This window comes from Pimephales promelas, chromosome 25, assembly GCF_988280905.1.
Source record: "Pimephales promelas chromosome 25, fPimPro1.hap1.1, whole genome shotgun sequence".
NCBI lineage: Eukaryota > Metazoa > Chordata > Actinopteri > Cypriniformes > Leuciscidae > Pimephales > Pimephales promelas.
In genome coordinates this window covers 5,660,493-5,686,441 of record NC_142793.1, presented here as the reverse complement: position 1 = coordinate 5,686,441, position 25,949 = coordinate 5,660,493, and the positions used below count along the sequence as shown (strand labels likewise).

Below are 25,949 nucleotides of genomic sequence, written 5' to 3'. Positions count from 1 at the left end.
TGTATGATTTTTGAAGAATTTATTTATAAATTATGGTGGAAAATAAGTATTTGGTCTAGGGCTGCAACTAACGACTATTTTAATAGTCGACTAGTCACCGACTATTGAAACGATTAGTCGACTAATCGGATAATTATTACATTTTTCTAAAATTTAGCATGAATTGCTTTAATTCTGTGGAAAATGATAGTAAACACAAGAAAGAAGGGGGTACTTCAATGAAAAATGCATATTTTATTGAACTTTGCTGCTGATAGGCCGATTCATACTAAGAGTAAATAAAAAATGCCCTGTCTAGAACCAATTAGGCAGAGTGCTTGGTCAGTATAGACATAAATATATAAATAGAGAAACTCTATCATTTTTATGAAGGCCAGGCACATTTGTTTTACAAGAAAAAATAAATTAATATCAAGTAAACATTTTCTTCCTGTAGCTAAACCAGGGGCAGGCACTTTGGCAGCAATAAAACAGTAAACAAAAATATTAAGTGCATTTTGTGAGATACATTCAGTGGTCTGTCTGTTGCAAAATAACTTAACTACTGGTGATCCAAAACAAAACGTATTGACTTCCATGTTATTTGCCCTATTTTCCGCACTTTAAGGCCCACCTTCAATAAATGACCTATTTTAGAACATTTTTCATATATAGGGCGCACCGGATTATGAGGCGCATAAGATACTGCAGTCACACGTTTGACTGGGTTTGCGACTTTGCGTTATGCATCAACTAGATGTGCTAAAGGGAATGTAGTGCGCGGCGCCGGAGCTGGTGAGGCGTTTATTAGCTAGTGTGAGCGCGCTGGGGCGTGCACGTAACTTTCGCAGCCTGACTCATATATTGCGGCGGCTCGTCAGCAACAGCTGGCTGTTATGAATGAGAGTGTGAAACGACCCGGTTACTATGAACGGGGAGCGCTTTATGAACTTTCTGTGACGCGCGAGTAGCGCCGGGGACAGTGTGAGTGAGCGCTCGTGAGCGGGAGACACACATAACCTGATTTATACGAGGTTGAACTGGCCGTGTGACAAAGCGGGCATAAGATGGACACGAGCGCGAGTTCGCGAGCGAATTTAATAACGCGGGGCGTTGTTAACTAATTGTTCCATATATAAGAAGATCCGGATTATAAGGCACACTGTCGTTTTTTGAGGAGATTGAAGGCTTTTAAATTCGCCTTATATTGCGGAAAATACAGTAAATCTTACCGAGGCGAGTCAAACTCCGTTTTATTGAACTGTCCGACGTGCTTTCTTTTTAAATGTTCGTGCATCACCGAGGTGCTGCCGTGATGGCAAGGACTGCTTTTCATGATACAGGCAACCTTTTTATTCACCGTATCCTGGCTAAAATGCTCTCAAACTTTAGATGTTTTGGTATGTGCAGCTGCTGCGTTGGACACTGCCATTTCTGTATGTTCTCGCTCAGCAGAGAAGCGAATGTGCTCGGTCGGAAAAAAAAAAACCACGTCTGGCGACAATTCGACAATGAAATTCAAAACCTGGTGAAAGTCTTCACCAGGTTTGCACACACTGTAGCTGGTATTTTGGCCCATTCCTCCATGCAGATCTCCTCTAGAGCAGTGATGTTTCGGGACTGTCGCTGGGCAACACAGACTTTCAACTCCCTCAAAAGATTTTCTATGGGATTGAGGTCTGGAGACTGGCTAGGCCACTCCAGGACCTTGAAATGCTTTTTACGGAGCCACTCCTTCGTTGCCCGGGCGGTGTGTTTGGGATCATTGTCATGCTGCAAGATCCAACCACATTTCATCTTCAATGCCCTTGCTGATGGAAGGAGGTTTTGGCTTAAAATAACACGATACATTGCCCTGTTCATCCTTCCCTCAACACGGATCAGTTTTCCTGTCCCCTTTGCAGAAAAACAGCCCCAAACTCCCCCATGCTTCACAGTAGGTATGGTGTTCTTGGGATGCAACTCTGCATTCTTCTTCCTCCAAACACGACGAGTTGAGTTTTTACCAAAAAGTTCTGTTTTGGTTTCATCTGACCACATGATATTCTCCCAATCCTCATCTGGATCATCCATATGCTCTCTGGCAAACTTCAGACGGGCCTGGACATGTACTGGCTTAAGCAGGGGGACATGCCTGGCACTGCAGGATTAGAGTCCCTCTCGGTGTAGTGTGTTACTTATGATAGCCTTTGTTACTTTGGTCCCAGCTCTCTGCAGGTCATTCATCAGGTCCCTCCGTGAGTTCTGGGATTTTTGCTCACCGTTCTCATGATCCTTTTGACCCCACGGGATGAGATCTTGTGTGGAGCCCCAGATCGAGGGAGATTATCAGTGGTCTTCCATTTTCTTACAATCGCTCCCACAGTTGATTTTTTCACACCAAGCTTCCTTGCCTATTGTAGATTCACTCTTCCCAGCCTGGTGTAGGTCTACAATTTTCTTCCTGGTGTGCTTCGACAGCTCTTTGGTCTTGGCCATGGTTGAGTTTGGATTGTGACTGTTTGAGGCTGTGGACAGGTGTCTTTTATACAGATGATTCAAACAGGTGCCAATAATACAGGTAACGAGTGGAGGACAGAAGAGATTTTATAGGTCTGTGAGAGCCAGAAATCTTGCTGGTTTGTGGGTGACCAAATACTTATTTTCCACCATAATTTAATACGTAAAGGGGTGGTTTACTGCTTTTTTTCTTTGCATGATTGTGTTTATGGGGTGCAATATAACATGTATTCGTGGTTTTTCTTTTTTAAAAAGTCTTATTTTTCATAAACTTCACCTTTATTGTAAGCCACGCTCTCCTCTGTCCCCTGAACGAGCGGTTGACTTCCTGATTCTATGAAACCACTCCCTCAGAAACGGTCAGTGGGCTCAGATTGGTTAGTTTGGGCCGGTGTGTTGTGATTGGCTAAACTGTCGCTCACGTTGTCCGGAAGGTTAATGCCCATTACCTTTACGGGCTAAACGTGCCTGCGCTCTGGTCTATTAATGCAAATAATGGTGTCGATACTGTTTGAGGCAGAATCAGACCGAGAAAGCGGCGAGGAAGAGAGGCAAGCAGAACCTCACCACACACGGCTCTTGCTAAACGTTTCTGAATGATAATTTGCTACATTTTTTAACTTTAAGCACATCTGACTGGTAACAATAGCAACTGACTGGCTACTAATGTTATACTCAAACAGCGTTAGTTTATGTTCTTGATCAAATCGAAAATAACGTCATGAAGCATATATACATGAAAAATACGTTTAAAACATTAGTACTTATACAAAATGGCTATTTTGTATAAGTGGCTATAAAGCCAGCGTTGGCATTTGAAAATAATAAAACACAAGGCTACGTCTGGAATTATACTTGCAAATACATTTAAAATGATTAAGTCTTAGTCTACTTACAGGTTGTGGCCCAACAACTGCTTCCTCTGGTTTTAAAGTCGGAACTGCTTCATGTTTTAGTAACAGTTTCTTGTTGAATCCGGTGTTGAATTCGTGGAGATTCTTCCGTAAAATGCGCAGCACAGAGAGCTAAATTACGATCGTCATTTTCAGGAACATAATCAAACATAAATTGTATCCATTGTTGACGAAGTACAGCGTCCGTTGGAAGCCCGAACACAGAAGACCTGACAGCTGGGTGAACATAACACACTGGATGAGCCGCATAAATATGGTCATGCCCTTTTTGGCATATTCCGTAGGGAGGGTTGATGTAAATGTATGGGTTAGTGACGTCTAAAACCCAGCTGTAGTCCCAATCGAGTCGTTTTTGTAGGCAATATACTTCCTGATTTTTAAAAGACGATATCTCTGCTTACACTGAACTTTCAGCGCTGCAACTTTGCAGATACTGTTCATGCACCAACACACTATTTAAAATGAAAAAAATGAAATCACAATCAACCCCCCTTTAATGCATTACACATGATAAAAAGTGTATAAACTGGTTTATCTGTAGTTTATAATGGTGTAGTTTATGACCAATCATGAAATTTGAGGCTCATGTTGATTATTTGGCCAATTTTGATTTCAAATGATTTTAATTCTTATACACGTTTAAATCCTTACAATATTCAATATTCATGAATATGAATATTGTAAGGTATTGTATTATACAATACATTTCATCCAGAGTTTCATTCATGAATCCAGGGACATTTGTGCATACTCTGGCAAATATTTAAGTCAATCCAAAGTTTATTTTAACATTAAGATCAGATGACACAATCACAAATATTTATTTTTGGAGTCACAGTTGTACTATATTGTGCTGTAGCAACACTCACAGTTAAAGGGTTATTTCACCCAAAAATGAAAATTATCCCATAATTTACTCAAGGAGTATACGAGTTTCCTATTTCAGTCACTCTGAGTTATATTAAAAAATACCCTAAAAAAATAAGCTTTATAATAGTAACTTAGATTTTGAAGCCCAAAAAAGGATGGCGCATCCATCCATCATAAGAGTAATCCATACGACTCCAGAGGGGTTAATGAAGGCCTTCTGAAGCAAAGCCATGCTTTTTAGTTAGAAAGATATGCATAATTATAACTTTGTTAACTGTTATCACAAGCTTCAAGTAATGTCTGTCCGACAGTGTCCGCGCATTCACTGGCGGAAAAGTGACCTCTGACCCGATGTTGGAGTAGCGTAAGCTTAGGTGAGAGTTCAAACAAGCAGCGCTGGGTAACAAACTCAAACTCCTCTGACATTTCTCTTTAATAATACCCGTTTTGACTTCTAATTCCTGACCAGTGTTTTGTTTTTCTCTTTCTTCTGCGCTCCCACATTCTTCAATACGTCATGCGTCGGGTCAGAGGTCACTCTTCCACCAGAACTAGACTTGTATACATGAGCCATTGATTCTAGTTTATAAATGTAGAAATATGGATATTGTGGAGCACTTTTATCATGGATGGATGCACTTTTATGGGCTTCAAAAAATGTACCATTCACTGCCATACAAAGCTTGGAAAAAGGGTGTTTTTTTAACTCCGATTGTGTTCGTCTGACAGAAGAATGTCATATACACCTAGGATGGCTTGAGGATGGGATAATTTTCATTTTTGGGTGAACTAACCCTTTATTTTCCTGACAATCGTAGCATCACACAATCTAGATAAATTCACAAGAAATGTGAATATGTGACGAACTGTAAGCAATATGTCCAGTACTAGTTTCAAAATTGCTGGTCACAAATTATTATTGTTTATGATTCGTTAACTTATTTTTTTTTAGTGTTGTAAGTAACACAAATTACTCGTAATAATGTCAGGCAATGTTAAGGCTCCTCATGGTTCTGTTATGGAACTGTTATTGCAGTTTTTCTCTTATCATGACAGACAGGTTTCTGGCGACCTTTTAAAATGGTTTTGTGTTAGTGTGTATGTCCGCTTAAACTGACTGACTGCTGCAATAACATTACATGAAGCTTTATCAGATATACATTTGCATAAATGTTTGATATTTAATTGGATTTACCATTTACAGCTTTCTTTTCCTCTCTTTTTCTCTTTACAATGATGCAGCAGAATTGTCCTAATGACTCCTAAAAACTGATAAGATGCAAACACATTAGACATGAATGTTTATAATGACCATCCATTCACCCTCCAGCCATGATGTCATAGTGTATGGCAACTGAGAATAAACGCATTTAGTAAAATGACAGTATATGTGTGAAATCTTGCATGCTGCAACAAACAAAAGAAAAAGTTAAGTCAAGTCACATTTATTTATATAGCTTTTTCATTTAAAATCATTAAACAATGGAATCAAGTCCCAGACGGCCTAAAGTTGTCTGAAGATCTGAATAATTTCTCTCGAAACTTAAGGAGATACATCCTCGATAACCAACTGTGTCAGCATCAGCACACCTAAAGTCTACAAATGTAATATTGAAGTAAATGGTTTTGACTATGTATATTTTAGACTGTGATGGTTTTTTTTTGTTGATGTTGTTTTTTTTAGTCTTTTCAATTAAACATCTGATTAGCTTTAAATGATCATTGTTTGACTAATATTGTTTTTTTTCTCGCATATTTCATACTGCATGACAGTTTTGGTGCGCAAGCAGCTCCGTCTACAACAAAACACATTGGTTCACTTTACGATCAAACAATAAAAAAAACAATCCGTTACCATCACGAGAAATATAATATATTAGGCTTTGAAAGCTTCAGTAATTTTTTTTTATTATTATTAATTTTCAAGTGTATTAATAATTTTTTTAATTTATTAAACTTTTACATTTATTTTTCTTTTTTTTTTTTAAAGATTTATTAATTTTTTTTTTTAAATACTAAAATAAAAAACAGCCACTTTTTAAATTTATTAAAATAAAAAACAGAAAAAGAGTTACCAGAAGCAGCACAAATCAGAACTGTACAATACCATACTGTAGAACAAGTTTCGCAAAGACAGCCTTTTCTGTTAAGAGCTCTAGGCTCTGGAATTTGTTAACATCTGACATTAAGGTTGTATCTGACATGAAAAAGTTCACTTCCAGGATTAAGTTGTGGCTAAAGCAAACCAAAAATGTAACCATTTTTAACTATTGTTATTTTTCTGTGTGTGTGTTTGAAGAAATGTGAATGTTTTCTATTTGTATATATCTATTTATAATTAACTTAGAAATGCCCAACCAGGGACACAAGTTGAAAATTAGCATTAGCCACAAACTCTATATACTGCGCATCAGTTACAGGCTTTGTATTATAACTATGTTTGACTGTACGTTCCCTGTTAATTAAATAAATTGCATGCTACTGACAGTTATTTGTAATATAAAGTTTTAATATTGTGTTCACCTGCCCGGGGACTGCAGATGGAAATTAGCATTTGTCAACTCTCGTACAAAACATATTTTCGTAAGATTAATGTATTTTGTACATTGTCCCTGACAAATGAACAAATGAAATAAAAAATAAAAATTGTTTTAATGACGTTCGACCTGTGATTGGCTCTCTGCAGGCACTGTATCATGGGAAGTTCATTGACACTGGCTTCACTCTACCCTTCTACAAGCGCATGCTTAACAAAAAACCCACCCTGAAAGACCTGGAGTCCATCGACCCAGAGTTTTACAACTCCATCATGTGGGTCAAGTGAGTATCGAGCCTGCAGCTGCATTCACTCATTCAGTCAAAACAAGTCTCTGACAGACCTGATCTCCATGCTGGTGTACATTCACAGAGAGAATGATCTGGAAGAGTGTGGCGTGGAGCTGTACTTCGCTCAAGACATGGAGATTCTGGGCAAGGTGACGACACACCAGCTGAAGAACGATGGAGAAGACGAGCTCGTCACTCACGACAACAAGGAGGAATATGTTGGGTACAGCTGCCCTATTCATTTATTTTCACTATAAAGGCCAATTCACATAAGGCTTCCCCATGATAGCCGATAGAAGAGGCTTAGTTGACCCAAATTTTATTAGTTGCAGAAAAGACCTTAAACAGTGGCTGAAATCGGGCCAAAGTTGTTCTCATGTGTAAATGATCTTTGTCTTGTTTAATAATGTGTTTTTATCTGTAGTAAAAGCCCCTATGGACAGGTGTTGAAAATTAGCACATGTGCTATTACACTTTAAACAATGCATCTGGTTCGTCCAATGTTATTGCTATGTCCATATTAAATAAATAAAAAAAATAAATAAAATAAAAACAGCTCCACTGGAAGTGGAGAAGCCATGCAGCCTGTGAGGGACGAATGGTTAAAGGAGTAGTTCACTTTTAAAAAACTTTTGCTGATAATTTTCTCACCCCCATGTCTTCCAAGATGTCCATGTCATTCTTTCTTCAGTCGAAAAGAAATTAAGGTTTTTGATGAAAATATTCCAGGATTTTTCTCCATATAATGGACTTCAGTGGGAACCAAACGGTTCAAGGTCCAAAAGACACTTTCAGTGCAAACTGCAAACTGTTCAAAGGGCTTTAAACGATTCCAGGCGATGAATAAGGGTCTTATCAAGCGAAACGATCGCTCATTTAATAAATAAATAACAAAGTTTTATAAGCTCAAATGCTCGCCTTGCTCTGTTCTGTGTGACTCTCCTGTTCGAACTCGTTCATCAAAATGAACAAATCTTTTTCCGAGTCGCTTGGTTCATTCAACGAACGAAACTAACAAATTGACTCGGGAAAAAGATTCGTTCATTTTGATGAACGATTTCGAACAGGAGAGTCACACAGAACAGAGCAAGGCGAGCATTTGAGCTTATAAAACTTAAACTTTGTTATTTATTTATTAAATGAGCGATCGTTTCGCTTGATAAGACCCTTATTCATCGTCTGGAATCGTTTAAAGCCCTTTGAACAGTTTGTACTGAAAGTGTCTTTTGGACCTTGAACCGTTTGGTTCACAGTGAAGTGCATTTTATGGAAAAAAAATGCTGGAATGTTTTCATCAAAAACCTTAATTTCTTTTCGACTGAAGAAAGAATGACATGGACATCTTGGATGACATACGCACAACCGGCACATCCGGGAACTTAACTGTCAATTTAGTCCCCGCCCCCTTTTGGGGGAAACAAATTAGATTCCCCATAGACTTCAATACAACATTACAGCAAAAACCAACGTCCGTACACAGCCGACATGCGTAAATAACTTAAGAAATCACCTATATACACCATGTCAAGTAATTACATGTCCACCCTGCCTGCCATAGTGCGTGAAAGATACATTTTTTTAAGCCTGTTGTCAAGTAGCCCAGCCCAGGCTACCTGCATCATCATCATAAATTCATAATATATACATTAAGGTTTTTTACTTTACAAAACGAAATAAAATCATTCACTGGCTTACCTGGTGACTCGATGAGGTACAAATACATGTCCGGGTAAGACACATCTGGCCACTGGGTGGGGTTGTTACCCTAATTTGACGCTGTTTAAATTGGCTAAATAAAGTTTGTGTATGTATCTTTCAGGCTCTTTGGCAGGAAGGGTGGACATATAATTACTTGACATGTTTTATATAAGTGATTTCTTAAGTTATTTACGCCTGTCGGCTGTGTACGGACGTTGGTTTTTGCCGTTATTTTGTATTGAAGTCTATGGGGAGGCTAGTTTGTTTTCCCCCAAAAGTGGGCGTGAACCTATTCAGAGACATTCTATGACGCACCGCCGGTTGTGCGTGTGGGGGTGAGTAAATTATCAGCAAAAGTTTTTTTAAAAGTGATCTCTACGGAGCCCCTCTAGTCCCACTTTGGTAAAAAAAATTAATTATAACTATCTTGTGGCCTCAAGATAGTAACTCGTGGCAACAAGATAGTAACTCGTGGCCTCAAGATCTTGTAACTAGTAACTCGTGGCCACAAGATAGTAACTCGTGGCCACAAGATATTAACTCGTGGCCTCAAGATCTTGTAACTAGTAACTCGTGGCCTCAAGATAGTAACTCGTGGCCTCAAGATAGTAACTCGTGGCCTCAAGATAGTAACTTGTGGCCACAAGATAGTAACTCGTGGCCTCAAGATAGTAACTCGTGGCCTCAAGATAGTAACTCGTGGCCACAAGATAGTAACTCGTGGCCTCAAGATAGTAACTCGTGGCCTCAAGATAGTAACTCGTGGCCACAAGATAGTAACTCGTGGCCTCAAGATCTTGTAACTAGTAACTCGTGGCCACAAGATAGTAACTTGTGGCCTCAAGATAGTAACTCGTGGCCTCAAGATAGTAACTCGTGGCCTCAAGATAGTAACTCGTGGCCACAAGATAGTAACTCGTGGCCTCAAGATAGTAACTCGTGGCCTCAAGATAGTAACTCGTGGCCTCAAGATAGTAACTCGTGGCCACAAGATAGTAACTCGTGGCCACAAGATACTAACTCGTGGCCTCAAGATAGTAACTCGTGGCCACAAGATAGTAACTCGTGGCCACAAGATAGTAACTCGTGGCCTCAAGATAGTAACTCGTGGCCACAAGATAGTAACTCGTGGCCACAAGATAGTAACTCGTGGCCACAAGATAGTAACTCGTGGCCACAAGATAGTTAGTATCTTGTTAGTATCACGAGTTAGTATCTTGAGGCCACGAGTTACTATCTTGAGGCCACGAGTTAGTATCTTGAGGCCACAAGATAGTTATAATTAATTTTTTTTACCAAAGTGGGACTAGAGGGGCTCCGTAGATCTCTTTTAACGGCGAGTAATTACGTCAGGCAGGAAATCCAAATGTTCGTCTATGATTCATCTACCTCAAAAATGGCTTATCATTTGAAATAGCAAGTTGTAGAAACTAGCCAGATCTTACATCCAAGTGTTCATGTGGAGAGAGGAAGCTGAAGTATAGCATTCCTTTACTCCAGGACATTAAGGTGCCGGCGTTACTCCTGATAACATGGAATGCATTTTTGTATATAGCCTAGCCTCACAGACATGAGAAATACATCTATGGAAACCTTGAAATGTTAAACTCATCACACGTTTGTCTTGCAGTCTGCTTACTGACTGGCGGTTCACACGTGGGGTGGAGGAGCAAACTAAAGCCTTCCTGGACGGCTTCAATGAGGTTGTGCCTCTGGAGTGGCTGCGTTATTTTGATGAGAAAGAGTTGGAGGTGGGTGGTGGTGTTGTGTTTTTAGCAAGGACTTGACATTTATAGATGCTGTCAGTCCAATAAAAAACTCTCATCTATATGAAGACACATCACTGAGCAAACAGTTTTAAATAACTGGGTGATTGTGATTGGTTCTCGCTTTAGCTGATGTTATGCGGGATGCAGGAAATCGATCTGAACGACTGGCAGAAGAACACCATCTATCGGCATTACACCAAAAACAGCAAGCAAATCCACTGGTTCTGGCAGGTAAGTCGTGTGTGTGTGTGTGTGTGTTTATGAAATCACAGCTACTCCCGCGTTTCTCTTTTTTACTATATATATGTCATTGTGTGTCACACAGGTCGTCAAGGAAATGGACAATGAGAAGAGAATTCGGCTTCTGCAGTTCGTCACAGGAACTTGTCGACTGCCGGTTGGAGGTTTCGCAGAACTGATAGGTACAGCTATAATATCTTAATGAACCTTTACACACAACAGTGCATTTTGATAACACTATTTACCATGTTAATATTAATAATTATAATAACATTAATTAGTAAATAATAACAAATTAGTTCAATTTTCCTTTTTGACTATAGTCCCTATTACTCTAAGTAGTCATCAATTCACCAGTAGTATTTGTCTGCAAGACTAAAGGCCATTGCACACCGAGTCCGAAATTCGCATCCGAAATTTTCGCACGTTAAAAAAAAAATTCGACCTCACGTTATGTCAGTCACGCTTGCACACCGCCTCCGAAACTTTCGTCCGTCATAAAATTTATCGGATCGGGTTCGATTTTCTGCGTTTTTCGCATCCAGAGCCAGCATTTTGAGAGGTCTTTTGACAATTCAGGGCCGGAGGGAGCTCGTCCTCAAATCATTGCACATATGCGTCGTGCTTTCAGTTTCGGTTTTCAATTCGATCAAGTGTTTATGTTCTCTTCTCTATATTGGATTATGAAATTAATAAACCTCCCCTTTCAATCAGATTGAAATTTAGGATCGAATAAGGTGTGATTGAGCAGCCTATTCGATAACTAATGTATTATTTTGGGCACAATATACACAATAACAGCCTAGCTGTTCTGTCTGCCCAGCGCTTCCACCGGGCCGCGCGCGGGTGTGTGTGTGTTTGTCCGTGTGTGTGTCCATACCTGGTCCATTTCAGACACACTGCCAGTCTCCGTTCAGAATCGATTGGTTTACGGAAATTGGTGGTCTTGTTTTTAATATGTGGCTCCAGAATCGCTAGCAAAGCATCGAACTGTCCCACTGACATTCTGAGGTAAATTATGAATCGCTCAGGATAAATTCGCAACTCCTTGATAACTCTCCTTCCTCGGCGCAATTTCAGGATTGGATGGACGTAATATTTTCTCTTTCTTCTCTTTTCAATAAGAGAGAGGGCAAAAATCATCCTCACTGCTTGACGAATCCATTTGGTATTTTTCCGTTTTTTCCCGCAAAGGTTTAAGAAATACGCAACGGACTCGGTCTGCAAGGTTTCTATGCGTGACGAATTTTTAGGCTGACGAACACGAAAATACGCATAAGAATATCTCGTACTCAGTGTGCAATGGCCTTAACACATTAATTGAATCATTTTGCCCTATAGACAGTTTTCATACATTATGAAATTACTGCATGCTATCAAAATATCTAATATGGAGCATTTCAAGGTTGTTTCTTTGGCCGTATTGTTTACTTAGTGGTTTAGTGGAGGAGGATTTTTTGGTTGATAAGCTTAAAGTCCCCGTAAAGGCAATTCTAAAAAAAAAAATTCTAAATGCATTATAAATATTAGAAATGTATTGCTAAAACATATTACAAAGACAGAACTGTGAAGTACTGAATTGTGGAGTTAGACCGTTAAACAGTTTTTCACCATTGCTATTTTCCGGATTTTTTGGGCGGGGCTAAAACGGGGGCTCGATGACGCACTGGAGCCCATGAGTTCGTGGACACGCACTGAACCACTGAGGCTGGCCCATCCTCTAACAATAGAGCACATTCGCATCAGTTCGCCGCTCAAATGCGTATCGGTGTGTTTTTTTTTTTTAATTTCCAAAAAACGATCACATCAAGAAGAGGTTTTTAGAGAGCCAACCTTGATGAAGAGCTGAGGATCACTGCCAACATCCGCCTCTGTAGTGATCCTTTTACACGGGATCGTTTTATAAACTTTCCTTATAGACAACTGGGATTCACTGATAATCCGCTGTTACTGGTGAACGGGGCCTCGGCCTTCATCCTCCCGTCCCGAAAGCAGTATCACCTAATATCACCGTCGGCAGTTTTCCCGCGAGTGGGCGTGGTTTCAGCGCAGCCAGCAGACACGCCCCCAGCGTTTGAGATCAGAGAATACTGCTCATTTTTTCAAGATTTTGATAGCTTATTTTATGTACTTGTCGGCTTTTTTTATCATTCAAATTTGGCTGGGTGGCTAATAACACATTTTTCTGTGGTGTGACAATCTCAGAACACACACTTAATTTTGACTTTACAGAAACTTTAAGAATGAAGTTCACTTCAGAATGAAAGTTTCCTGATAATTTACTCTCCCCCGCGTCATCCAAGATGTTCATGTCTTTCTTTCTTCAGTTGAAAAGAAATTTATGTTTTTGAGGAAAACATTTTCAACAAGGTCCAACAGGTTGAAGGTTCAAATATCAGTTTCAGTGCAGCTTCTAAGTCAGTCCCTCCAGAAAAACGCGATTATGCGATCGCTGAATCCAATGCAAAATCAGCCAAAGTCCGCATATTTATGCGGGGGCCGCATTTTTTCAAATACGCCGCACTTTCGCCGCATAAATTGCCGATTTCCATGCAAAATATGCGGGGTTTGCATAATTTCATAATCCTCGCATTTTCGTTGCAAAAAACGTCACATGTATCTTAGCAGAAAGTTGAAATGTTGCGTTTGCTTCACACAAGAGCAGCCATTTCCCCCTGTTTCCATGGGAACGTTATGAAGTGACGCAATTACGCGACGCCAGACAGACTCACGGAGGCGATTGACATCTCACAAATCGAACTCGTATAACTGTCTGTCACACGTTCTACCGTCACATCGTTACTTAATAAACAACATAAGATAAAAGAAGTAGCTTCAAACAGAAATTACCCGCACACATGGGGTGTTCGAGGCGCACATATAACACTGCAGAGAGTTCAACAGGGAGCGCGCAGCTCTTAAAGGGGCCACACCTTATTTACACTCTTACAGTCTGAAATAAAACAAGATGAGAAATTAAATATTCCCAGCACTTTCTATGATGTAGTATGCTTGCTTATCAAAGGAATTAATAAGAAATTACTCTTACATTAGCCTAGTGAGAACAGGATGTTGGGGGAATCACTTTTTTTCTCTTTTTTTTTATCAAACCACAATTTTTGCAAGTTCCCTCAATTTTTGCAAATTTCATCGCATAAAATTGCATAAATATCCCGCATATTCCATTGCATTTTTAAAGAAAACGGGGCGCGTAATAAATCAATTTTTGCCCGCAACAATCACAAAAAAACTCTGTTTTTCTGGAAGGACTGAATACTATTATGGCAAATGTTATATATAAATCGCACATTTTTTCACACATTTTTGGAAATTACCACCACAAAATCAGTCATTTTGATTGCAAAAATCACACAAAAAAATCGTGAAATCCTGGAGGGACTGCTAAGTCTTGGCACGATCCCAGCCGATAAAAAAGGGTCCTATCTAGACAAACCATTGGTCGTTCTTTTTAGAAAAGACCCCGCTAGACCCTTATTCCTCGGCTGGGATCGTGTCGAGACTTTGAAGCTGCACTGAAACTGACATTTGAACCAACCTGTTGTACTGTACCTTGTGTAAGTCACTATATGGAGAATGTTTTCCTCAAAAACCTTCATTTCTGTTCAACTGAAGAAAGAAAGACATCTTGGATGATGTAGGGGAGAGTAAATTATCAGGACATTTTCATTCTGAAGTGAATTAATTATCAGGACATTACTAATACTTTAGTAATTCAACTAATCCTTTAACAATGTCAATGAAACGAAAATAAAAGCTTGAAATGGTGGCACTGTCAGTGAATATGGTACAAACTAGGGCCTTAAACAGAGTCAGTAAAGGGAGGTGCGGAACTTTTGGAGAATGTTAGTGAAGTATCATGAGCTAATCCTACCTTCGCACGCTATCGAAAAAGTTGTGATTATGAGCTTCGTTGCATTCAAGCGCTTTGTTGTTGGAAAGAACAGGAATCATGGACACCAATCACGGTCAAGGACACCAGGTTTATTTTTGCATATTTATTGGGAAAATCTTATTAAAGCCAAAATGACATTCCATTCATTGACATCCATATAAACATTTACCATGCTTTAGATGGCATGCTGACAGTTCTGGCATTTCGGTCAAATACAGGCTTTTTTCACTGTGTATAAAATCACATTTTAATCACACTGTTTTGCTGTGTTCATGACAATTATATTAAAATATTAAGAGGCTTTTGGCTGCTGATCTGTCGTCTATTTAATTTCAGGTAACATTAGGAACTGGAGTATTTTGGAGGAACAGTCTGTAATTACTGAAAGTGCTTATGAAACTTTAATGACTTTAGTTAATAGTGTGACGGATCTGAAATATTTCAGTTAAATATTGATCTTGTGTAGAGAAAAATATGCTTGTAAATGATAAAAAAACCATGTCCAATATGAGTGGATCAGTCTTTGGAGCTTACTAAGTTTCACAGGTTTACCCTGAGAGTCATGCCCGAGAGAATATACACTACTTGAACAACAAGAACAAACGAATGAAGAATAGCAGTCACAGCAGCAGTCGCTCTCCCTCCGCCATGTTTAACACTCATGGCCCGTCCAACTCAAAATGATCCCAAAGCCTCCCAGTGGGAAATACGATTCGAGAAAGGTGTTCATGTCAAATTTTTAACTAGGAAATTTGTATTTACAATAATCCCAAAAGCACGTTACGGCAGCAGAAGTACAGCAAGTTATTCAACTAAAGGAAAAAAACAAACTTTTTTTTTTTTGATCAAGTCTTTCCACCATTCAGCTTTGACCTGAAGTCTGTCCACATTGTACATATTGAAATTGTAAATATTTCTAATAGTTTATCATTTTATCGCCCCATTGTCTAGGAAGTAACGGGCCACAAAAATTTTGCATAGACAAAGTGGGGAAGGAAACGTGGCTGCCTAGAAGTCACACTTGGTGAGACACAAACCTAAATCTGAAAAATAATAGAAAATTGTTTTTATAGAATTGTTTTGTGACTTATTTGTCCCTCCATTTTCAGCTTTAACCGTCTGGATCTGCCACCCTATAAGAACATGGAGCAGCTTCGAGAAAAACTTCTGTTTGCTATCGAGGAAACCGAGGGATTCGGACAAGAGTGACGAGCATGGAAAGGACAGGACCAGGAAAATTATTAATCAGTGTCTTGTGACTAGGCCATTAATACCACTAATGTGGACCGAATGGACAGACTGTTGAAGAGACCGGCTGCAGATTTACAGTTCAATTACTAGTTAATCTAAAAATGAAAACTCACCCTCACATCATTCTGTACTGATATACTGTTATTTTTGCGTGCAAACGAAACGAGAGAATTTGGAGGAATGGTCACCATGAACTGTTGTTTTATGGAAAAGAGGAGTGTGGGATTCTCCAAACTTCAGATAACAGCAATGCTGGTGATGACATGAGGATGAGAATAACAATGAGTTTCATTTTTGGATGTAACCATCACTTTAAACAGCAGAGCAGAAGCACTGATGGACCAGCAGCAGATACATGATTCGTCTGAATGTAATATTTCATTTGGCCTCTTCTGGGAATGATTACTTCACCTTACATTTCTACGCAGAGAAAGCAGTGCAAATTATGACATAGATCACTGCATTATTTCATTATCAAGATTTTTAAAATGAATTCCTTGAATTGCCTAAATCAAAATGTGATCAATCCTGATTTTCTGTGCGAGGTGAAATTCTCAAGCCCCTCATTATAATGCAGCATTCAACAAAGAAATATTACTACTAATAATACAATAAACCGCAGCAAATGTCATGAACCACATAGCTGGAGCTCATGTGTCAGATCAGTGTGTGTGGGCTAGACGATCATTGAGATGATTGAGAAAATAATTGTTTTAAAAAAGATTGATCAGATATGATTTCATTATTTTGTGACATGCCATGCTACACTGTACATAGTTGAAATAAAATCCAGTTATGGACTGTGAAAACATTTTGGATTGTGACAGAAAAATCCTTTTTTACTCTGTGACATATTATAGTAGGTAAAGAAACCAAACTCTTCCAGATGAACATCTTAAGGTTTGCTTTTCTGCAGGACCACCAGTAGGTCAATGAGTCTCATTTTGGAACAAAACATGTATTATAATTAAATAACTATATTTAAAAAAAGCATGCATCAAATTTGGCATTTGTGCACTTTTATAACAAAGAATGGCTGTCCCCAATACTGCCATCCATCTCAAGCATTTTAAAGGTGCAGTAAGTGATTTCTGAGAAACAAACACACCAATGCAAGAGTAAAGAGAAGCAAAGTAATGCTTCAATGACACTCAAAACTGTTCTGTGACTATAGAAAACATTACAACAATGGCATCTTCTGTGAATCAGCAAAACCAATGTCAATCGCATACGGAGAAGAAACGACCAAACCTCAGTGTTCCTAAATAGAGGTTAAGCACGTGACGTCACTGGTGGAAAGACTGAGCGGCGGAAACACTGAGAGGCAGAAACACTGAACAGCAGAAACACTACTGAGAGGCAGAAACATTGAGCAGCAGAAACACTACTGAGAGGCAGAAACACTGAGTGGCAGAAACACTGAGAGGCAGAAACACTGAGCGGCGGAAACACTGAGAGTGACTTCAAGAGAAAGTCAGAGGCTGGAGTAAAGTTCAAGGCTCTTTACTGTTGTCGTAATTCTCATGAAGGAATTTTTGTAAAACCGAAATGATACAGAAAGATAGCACCAATCACTGAATGCTATTCAAACACATTATACATTAACAGACATAAAATAATATCCCTTTAAGCTACAAAGCTGAAACATAAATATTTATATTTTACATTCAGCTGGAATGCTTTTAACTGTAAACATAGTATGTGCAGTTCAACAGTTAAACTAATAAACTATTAGCTACCTCTTAGCTGAAAGGCTAAACAATAATAGCAGTTGCACAAGTTAACAAATAAATATTCAACATCACAGAACATCTTATATGACACTTGTGTATCAATGAATAATTAACTATAAATTAAAATCCAACTTACAAGCGATGCTTTCTCAAGGCACAGAGTGAGAACAGGATAAGGAGACTGGAGCTGACCGCATGGAAAAAACTACTAATGTTTCCTGATTAAACTGCATCATGTGATAAAATCAACCAATGATACCAATGTAAGAGTTGTACACAATAATTACTCCCAGATGACCACTAGGGGGAGAAAGTAACAAACTAAATGCAAACTAAATGCAAAGGTCAGAACATAACGGAGAGGCAGACACACTGAGCGGCGGAAACACTGAGCGGCTGAAACACTGAGCGGCAGAAACACTGAGTGGCAGAAACACTGAGTGGCAGAAACACTGAGCGGCAGAAACACTGAGCGGCTGAAACACTGAGTGGCAGAAACACTGAGCGGCGGAAACACTGAGCGGCTGAAACACTGAGCGGCAGAAACACTGAGTGGCAGAAACACTGAGTGGCAGAAACACTGAGCGGCGGAAACACTGAGCGGCAGAAACACTGAGCGGCTGAAACACTGAGTGGCAGAAACACTGAGCGGCAGAAACACTGAGTGGCAGAAACACTGAGTGGCAGAAACACTACTGAGAGGCAGAAATACTGAGCGGCAGAAACACTGAGAGGCAGAAACACTGAGCGGCAGAAACACTACTGAGAGGCAGAAATACTGAGCGGCAGAAACACTGAGTGGCAGAAACACTGAGCGGCAGAAACACTGAGCGGCAGAAACACTGAGTGGCAGAAACACTGAGCGGCAGAAACACTGAGCGGCAGAAACACTGAGTGGCAGAAACACTGAGCGGCAGAAACACTGAGCGGCAGAAACACTGAGAGGCAGAAATACTGAGCGGCAGAAACACTGAGTGGCAGAAACACTGAGCGGCAGAAACACTGAGCGGCAGAAACACTGAGCGGCAGAAACACTGAGTGGCAGAAACACTGAGCGGCAGAAACACTGAGCGGCAGAAACACTGAGAGGCAGAAATACTGAGCGGCAGAAACACTGAGTGGCAGAAACACTGAGCGGCAGAAACACTGAGCGGCAGAAACACTGAGCGGCAGAAACACTGAGAGGCAGAAATACTGAGTGGCAGAAACACTGAGTGGCAGAAACACTGAGCGGCAGAAACACTGAGTGGCAGAAACACTACTGAGAGGCAGAAACACTGAGCGGCAGAAACACTGAGTGGCAGAAACACTACTGAGAGGCAGAAATACTGAGCGGCAGAAACACTGAGTGGCAGAAACACTGAGCGGCAGAAACACTGAGCGGCAGAAACACTGAGCGGCAGAAACACTGAGCGGCAGAAACACTGAGCGGCGGAAACACTGAGCGGCGGAAACACTGAGCGGCGGAAACACTGAGCGGCAGAAACACTGAGTGGCGGAAACACTGAGCGGCGGAAACACTGAGCGGCAGAAACACTGAGTGGCAGAAACACTGCGGCAGAAAATCCACTGAGAGGCAGAAACACTGAGCAGCAGAAACACTGAGAGGCAGAAATACTGAGCGGCAGAAACACTGAGTGGCAGAAACACTGAGCGGCAGAAACACTGAGTGGCAGAAACACTGAGAGGCAGAAATACTGAGCGGCAGAAACACTGAGCGGCAGAAACACTGAGTGGCAGAAAAACTGAGCGGCGGAAACACTGAGCGGCAGAAACACTGAGCGGCAGAAACACTGAGCGGCAGAAACACTGAGCGGCGGAAACACTGAGCGGCGGAAACACTGAGCGGCGGAAACACTGAGCGGCGGAAACACTGAGCGGCGGAAACACTGAGCGGCAGAAACACTGAGTGGCGGAAACACTGAGCGGCAGAAACACTGAGCAGCAGAAACACTGAGAGGCAGAAATACTGAGTGGCAGAAACACTGAGCGGTGGAAACACTGAGCAGCAGAAACACTGAGAGGCAGAAATACTGAGTGGCAGAAACACTGAGCGGTGGAAACACTGAGCGGCAGAAACACTGAGTGGCAGAAACACTGAGCAGCAGAAACACTGAGAGGCAGAAATACTGAGTGGCAGAAACACTGCGGCAAAAAAAAAAAATCCACTGAGAGGCAGAAACACTGAGTGGCAGAAGCTTTCTCTTTGGAGCATCAGTTTGAAATTTAATTTTTATACAGAAAAATTCTTCATTCTGTAAACACAAACAGCTGTCGTCATGAAAATGACTGATCAAATGTTTGAAGTATGATATAAGGACCAGTGTAGTTGAGCTGTATGAAGGCTTGAGACATCTGTTCAGTCAGTACAGCTCTCAGCAGCATCAGTCAGTGTTGCTTATTTGGCATCAAATATTAACTACCGAACTGTATTGTAAAATAAAATAAAACTAAATAAAAAAAAGGTAATTTAAGTTTTTACTTCAGTCATGTCTTTTAGGTTAGATAAAGATCTATAACGTAATATATGTTTTTGATGTAAAAGCCTATACTCATCTAAAAATTTATAATAGTTGTGAAAAAAACATTAAAATAGGCTACTTAAACTCTTTGTATATATATATATAATGTATTATATTGATAATATATGTCATAATTATACTTTCATAAATAATTGTAAAAGTTAAAATGCATTATAATTTTAGCAGATTTCTTGCACCTGAAATTGGTTGTTTGTCTGTTTTATTTCATTATACTTATACTTTCTAAAGGTGTGATGATTAATATGTGAGTATTGTAATGTGCTTATACAGTTATTCATCCAATGCATTATAAGTTAAGTTAAATGACACATAAGGCATAATTAATGCAACAAAACACGTTTATATAATTTATTTAAAAATAAAACAATGAATTAATATTTAGAAGTCTGACAGTTGTCTATCGAATAGACCCGGTCTTCTATTAAAGCGCCCTCTATCGGGCGAATGTGGAGACTCTTATTTTGAAATCGTTGCTATTCTTCTTTTGCTGTTGGTGCAAGACCTTTGCAAGACTTCTTCCAAGACACGAGCAAGCACATGAAGAACACTTTTATGACTTACTACTGAATTTATATTTGCATCCGTAACTCGCATAAGTGTTAACCAGGCATTTAAGTGTGAGTACACGAATACTGCGTTAACAGTAATGTTGTAAAATCACATGCTAAGTCTCATAATGGATTTCCACTGTTCATGTATACCATCAGATCATGTGGAGTCCTGATGAAATAGCCAGTTTGTGTTATAATCACTTTAATAAACTGCCTAAGAGAGGAAAGCCAGAGGAGGGCAGAGAGTGGACTCTACTGGCTGCTGTCATTCTTCTGACTGACAGCTCAGACCAAAAGACAGGTTAGCAAGACTGTTCAGCTAATGCTCATCTCATAAACAATGATGTGAAAACTTCAAAACGCCCTTTTAACCATTTAATCCCAGTTCACAAGCAGGTTGTGTCTTTGGGGACGGGCACCAAATGCATCGGCCAGTCTGCCATGAGTATGGAGGGTAAATATAAAATATTTAAACAATTTGTCAAATACTAACCTAACCTATTCGCAATCTCATATATTTTGTATTGTTATGATTTGCAGGTGATATTCTGAATGACAGTCATGCCGAGGTTATTGCTCGAAGGGGGTGTGTCAGGTAACTCATGATTAACATGAACTAACCATGGGCAATACATGTGTTACTGTTTTTGTTAATCTTTGTTAAGTTTAGTTAATAAAAATACAGCTGTTCATTTTTTTTTTTTTTACTTCACAGTGCATTAACTAATATTAACACGATTTTAATAAAGTATTAGTAAATGAAAAAGATTAATAAATGCTGTATAGACCATTTCTCAAGATGTAAACAACAATGGTCCAGAAGCACTTCCTGTTTCAGTTTGTAACTGTTTTCTTTATTTTACATTTAAAGAAAACATCTTAAAGATGTTTGTTTAACTTTTTTATTCAGTTTTAAATGTTCCGTTGGTTGTATTTTATCCCAGCTTTTATGTAGTGTTAGAAAACTGAAACAGGAAGTGCTTCTGGACCAGTGTTGTTGATCTTGTGAAATGGTCTATAAGTGCAGTTCATTGTTAGTTCAAGCTAACTAATGTAGTTTACTAAAGTTAATGAACCTTATTGTAAAGCGTTACCAGAACTTCTTTGCATTTTTGATGAATTCACAAACAAAAACCCAGCTGCTTCTTATATCACAGACCTTCACAGTTGCACACACACTGTAAACATAACTTATGGGCATATTTAATGGATTTATGCGTTTACCTTTCTATATTTGTACATGGTTTTGCATGCGTCAAGCGGATGCTGTGTCCTGTAACCTGTGTTCTAGATGACTGAAGTTCATGTGTGTTGTAATGGAAGCCCATTAGAACTGCTATGTCCAAATATAGATCAATTTTTTTTTTTACTTTATGCAATACTTTTGATGTTTTTTTTACAGTGCAACAAATCACTCTCAACCAATCCTTATTGTTTTCCCTGAACATCTAAACATTCCTAAAACAAGAAAACTATATATATATATATATATAAAAAATCCCTAACCTTAAAGTTTATGAGATATGAAGAGGATTCTGTGGATTTTATTTTTCTTGCTCCAAAAATCAATATGCTGATATCATGTCACGTAACTACACAATGGAAACTGAAGATCCAATAGCAGGTAGATTTAATAGGGGAATCTCTACTCATAAAACAGTTCAGGCAAGGGTGAAAATCCAAAAGGCAATCCAAGACAGAACCCAAAATCCAAAACCAAACAAAGAACAGGCAAATGACTAGGCAAAACTCACGAAGTCGTGTGACATAACAAACACTAAACAGGCACGGTGTTATGCACACAGAACATGACAATCATGATGGGGAACAACTGAGTGCAGTGATGACCACAGACAAGGATTGTGGGGAATGTAGTTCCAAAAGTTAATGATACCGCGGGGAAAGAGGACCTCTAGTAGACACCGGGAAACATACACCCGACACTGTGACATAAACAGAGAAATTGAGTACAAGAAATACAATTTTTCAAAAAGAATGCGCTTCTTGGTCACACTGTTGGGACGAGTAATAAAGTAATAACAGTAACTGAATCTGTTCACTAGTGTTTGCTCGGTCACACTGATGTTTCTGTCCTCAGGTATCTGACGGAGCAGCTGCACAGGGCTGTGAGTGGCCAGAGCTCTGATGTCTTCTGTCCAGGAGCCGGACAGGGAAAATGGACAGTCAAACCAGGAGTTTCTTTCCTTTTCTTCACCAGTCAAACACCCTGTGAGTCCAGCTTTATGTCTTACATGTAAATATCTGTTTAGTTAAAAAGGGTCTCTGCTGTGCACTACCAGTCAAATATTTGTATACTCTTTCTCTTGTATTATTATAACTATATTTTATATGTTTTAGAAAAATAGTCATTAAATTTTTCAACCAAAAATTAAAACAAGGAAAACTATCAGTCAGTACAATTGAAAGAGTTTGTTCAACCAAAAATGACAATTCTGTCAGTAATTACCCTCATGTCGTTCCAAACCCGTAAGACCTTCGGTCATCTTCAGAACACAAATTAAGATAAATTTTGATGAAATCTGAGAGCTTTCTATCCCTCCATTGACATCGTTAAAATAGTCCATGTGACTACAGTGGTTCAACCTTAAAGGAGAACTCCGGTGAACAACGAACCTTTGGTCTAATAAAACCTGGTCAACCGTTCTCTGAGATTTGTTTTCATGATAATCGAATGTAAAGAGTTTTATCTCTAAAAACTGTTTAGTGTATAATGCTAGTAATGGGGGCATTGACTAAGTAAAAAGAAATCGCTAGTTTATACCACTAACAAGGATCAAAATAGCCCCACACTAACGCAGTAACATAATGAGGCTCCATACATGCAAAACGAAGCATTGAGAACTTTGTAAGTGTACAGACCGTTTAATAAGAAGATACTTTATGAAGACAGTTCACTTCGCGTATCCACAAGTTTCCGAGGGGCGCTCCTGTAAAAAATAAAGTGGGTGAAATTTCCGGTGACGCGGCGGAAGTAGCATTCCAATGGTATTTTGTGTGTTAGTTAGCGAAGAGGCTAGCTGTTTTTCTGAGAATTATTTTACTATTTAAAGACGCAAATCTTTATGAGAGATGTCGTTACGGAGCTCAGGGACAACATGTGCTGTTCGCGGTTGTATGTATAGCCGGACTAAACTACTGTAGTTCAGTGGCTTAAACGTGATTGTTTTGAACATAAGCTGAAAACGAAATCAGAGTGATCCTGCCAACGACTGTAGTTTCCATCACCTCCCAAAAGACGACGAATCTTCCTGTGTACATTTGTTTAAATTCTTAATATTCTATAAACTCTCTCAGCATGTGTTTGGCTGTTCGCTACTGATGTTACACCTAAACTAAAGGATCAAAGCCTGTGTTGACAGAATACCAAATGTGCCAGTTAATGTATTCAAGCTGCACATTCATTTATAATTTTGAATAAACTCCAAAGCACAATGACTAAGTGTGTGTTTTTTATTTTAATTGTTTGTCAGCTCGCACAACTGTCTGTCACCATGCCTTGATGAGTATTGATTATTAATAATGTTATTATAATACTCCCAATCAACTACTGCGGAGGGTAAAGGTACTGTTATTTCACCCTTTTGAATTTCGTTGAGGTTGTGTTCCCACATCGTTAGCTAGTTTGGATCGCTATAACTTGAATGACTGTCAACTGTTGAATGAACGAGTGTCAAGCATGTCAAATCGCGCTTTGTTTACTTCCAACCGGAAGTCGCGCCCACTTTTGACGCAAGGCCTCATGGGGCGTAGGAAACTTCGCGTATACAGACAGGAGCCATCTTAAAAAATAGTCTCGATAAGTCGATCCCCGAACGCCGCTCATACTGTTCAGAAGTTCGCTGAACTTCATAGAGTTCAGATCACTCAGCACGGCGTTCGTGGTTTGACTTATCGAGACTATTTTTTAAGATGGCTCCTGTCTGTATACGCGAAGTGAACTGTCTTCATAAAGTATCTTCTTATTAAACGGTCTGTACACTTACAAAGTTCTCAATGCTTCGTTTTGTATGTATGGAGCCTCATTATGTTACTGCGTTAGTGTGGGGCTATTTTGAGCCTTGTTAGTGGTATAAACTAGCGATTTCTCTTTACTAAGTCAATGCCCCCATTACTAGCATTATACGCTAAACAGTTTTTAGAGATAAAACTCTTTACATTCGATAATAATGAAAACAAATCTCAGAGAACGGTTGACTGTGTACCGATGTTTTATTAGAGCAAAGGTTCATTGTTCGCCGGAGTTCTCCTTTAATGTTATGAAGCGACGAGAATACTTTTTGTGCGCAAAACCCCCCAAAGATAACGACTTTATTCAACACTATCTGCTCTAAAATAATGAACTAACACCCTGAAGTAAAACCTTGAAGCGCTGCACTGTTTACTACTAAAACTCTTGGATTTCATCAAAATATCTTAAAGTAACACCAGGGAACTTTTGCTCTCAGGGTACCCCTACAGTTGGGAAACAGTATTGTCCTCTACCACTGTCGTAAACTCTGTCATCCTACATGCACGTGCATTTGTTGACAACCATTTTAGCCCTGAACACTGTAAGAGGAGGTCACATGCAGGTGTTCAGCTTGCGTCGCGTGTGAAATGTCTTCATCCCAGGTACAGAGGTATATATTTCAGCATGTCATATGAATATAATTTCATGGGTTTTATTTTTTTTCTAACGAAAAATTATCGTGAGACGTTTACAAGCCAGCGTCATTATAGTAGCCTAGTCTATTGGTTACCGTTTTACTGAATCTATATGATACTTCAATGTGATGTTTGAGTGATGTTCGATTTGCATTACAGCTTGTGGCAAGAAAATAATCAAATATCACAGACATGTTATGTATCCTAAAATATGATTTTGTACATCTTATATATTTACTTGCAAGAATGTAGCCTCTACCAAACTTGTACACACCGTTTAGACGATAGCTAACCATCAAAAACTAGAAAATCGTTTACTAGCTACCAGATTGATAATTTGCTACTCTACTATCATTACTTGATTCATGAAGATAAACGGAGGATAAGATAGCTTCCGTAACATAGTCAGGCAGATAAAAAAAAAAAGAGATAGTATGTGTCACGTATGAGAAAGAGGACCCAAAAGCAAAGGACAGTCAATGAGTGATTTAATGTTCA

The 25,949-nt window shown here is 39.3% G+C and overlaps 2 protein-coding genes across 3 annotated transcripts in view; both read left to right on the top strand.

Moving 5' to 3' along the window:
- wwp2 (WW domain containing E3 ubiquitin protein ligase 2) overlaps positions 1-16,667 on the top strand; it is a 112,397-nt gene extending 95,730 nt beyond the window's left edge. For both annotated transcript variants that reach the window (XM_039656675.2, XM_039656674.2), the window contains 7 exons: positions 6,949-7,082; positions 7,171-7,311; positions 10,417-10,537; positions 10,682-10,786; positions 10,881-10,977; positions 15,660-15,732; positions 15,818-16,667. In XM_039656675.2, coding sequence (XP_039512609.2) covers positions 6,949-7,082; positions 7,171-7,311; positions 10,417-10,537; positions 10,682-10,786; positions 10,881-10,977; positions 15,660-15,732; positions 15,818-15,917 — 771 coding nt within the window. In that variant the 3' untranslated portion in view covers positions 15,918-16,667. The remainder of the gene's footprint in view (positions 1-6,948; positions 7,083-7,170; positions 7,312-10,416; positions 10,538-10,681; positions 10,787-10,880; positions 10,978-15,659; positions 15,733-15,817) is intronic.
- Positions 16,668-20,837: 4,170 nt separating this feature from the next.
- The window catches only part of adat1 (adenosine deaminase tRNA specific 1), a 38,768-nt gene continuing 33,656 nt past the window's right edge, over positions 20,838-25,949 (top strand). The window contains exons 1-5 of the mRNA XM_039656841.2: positions 20,838-20,852; positions 20,943-21,087; positions 21,172-21,240; positions 21,327-21,381; positions 22,885-23,015. Of these exons, the coding sequence (XP_039512775.2) occupies positions 20,946-21,087; positions 21,172-21,240; positions 21,327-21,381; positions 22,885-23,015 (397 nt within the window). The 5' untranslated portion in view covers positions 20,838-20,852; positions 20,943-20,945. The remainder of the gene's footprint in view (positions 20,853-20,942; positions 21,088-21,171; positions 21,241-21,326; positions 21,382-22,884; positions 23,016-25,949) is intronic.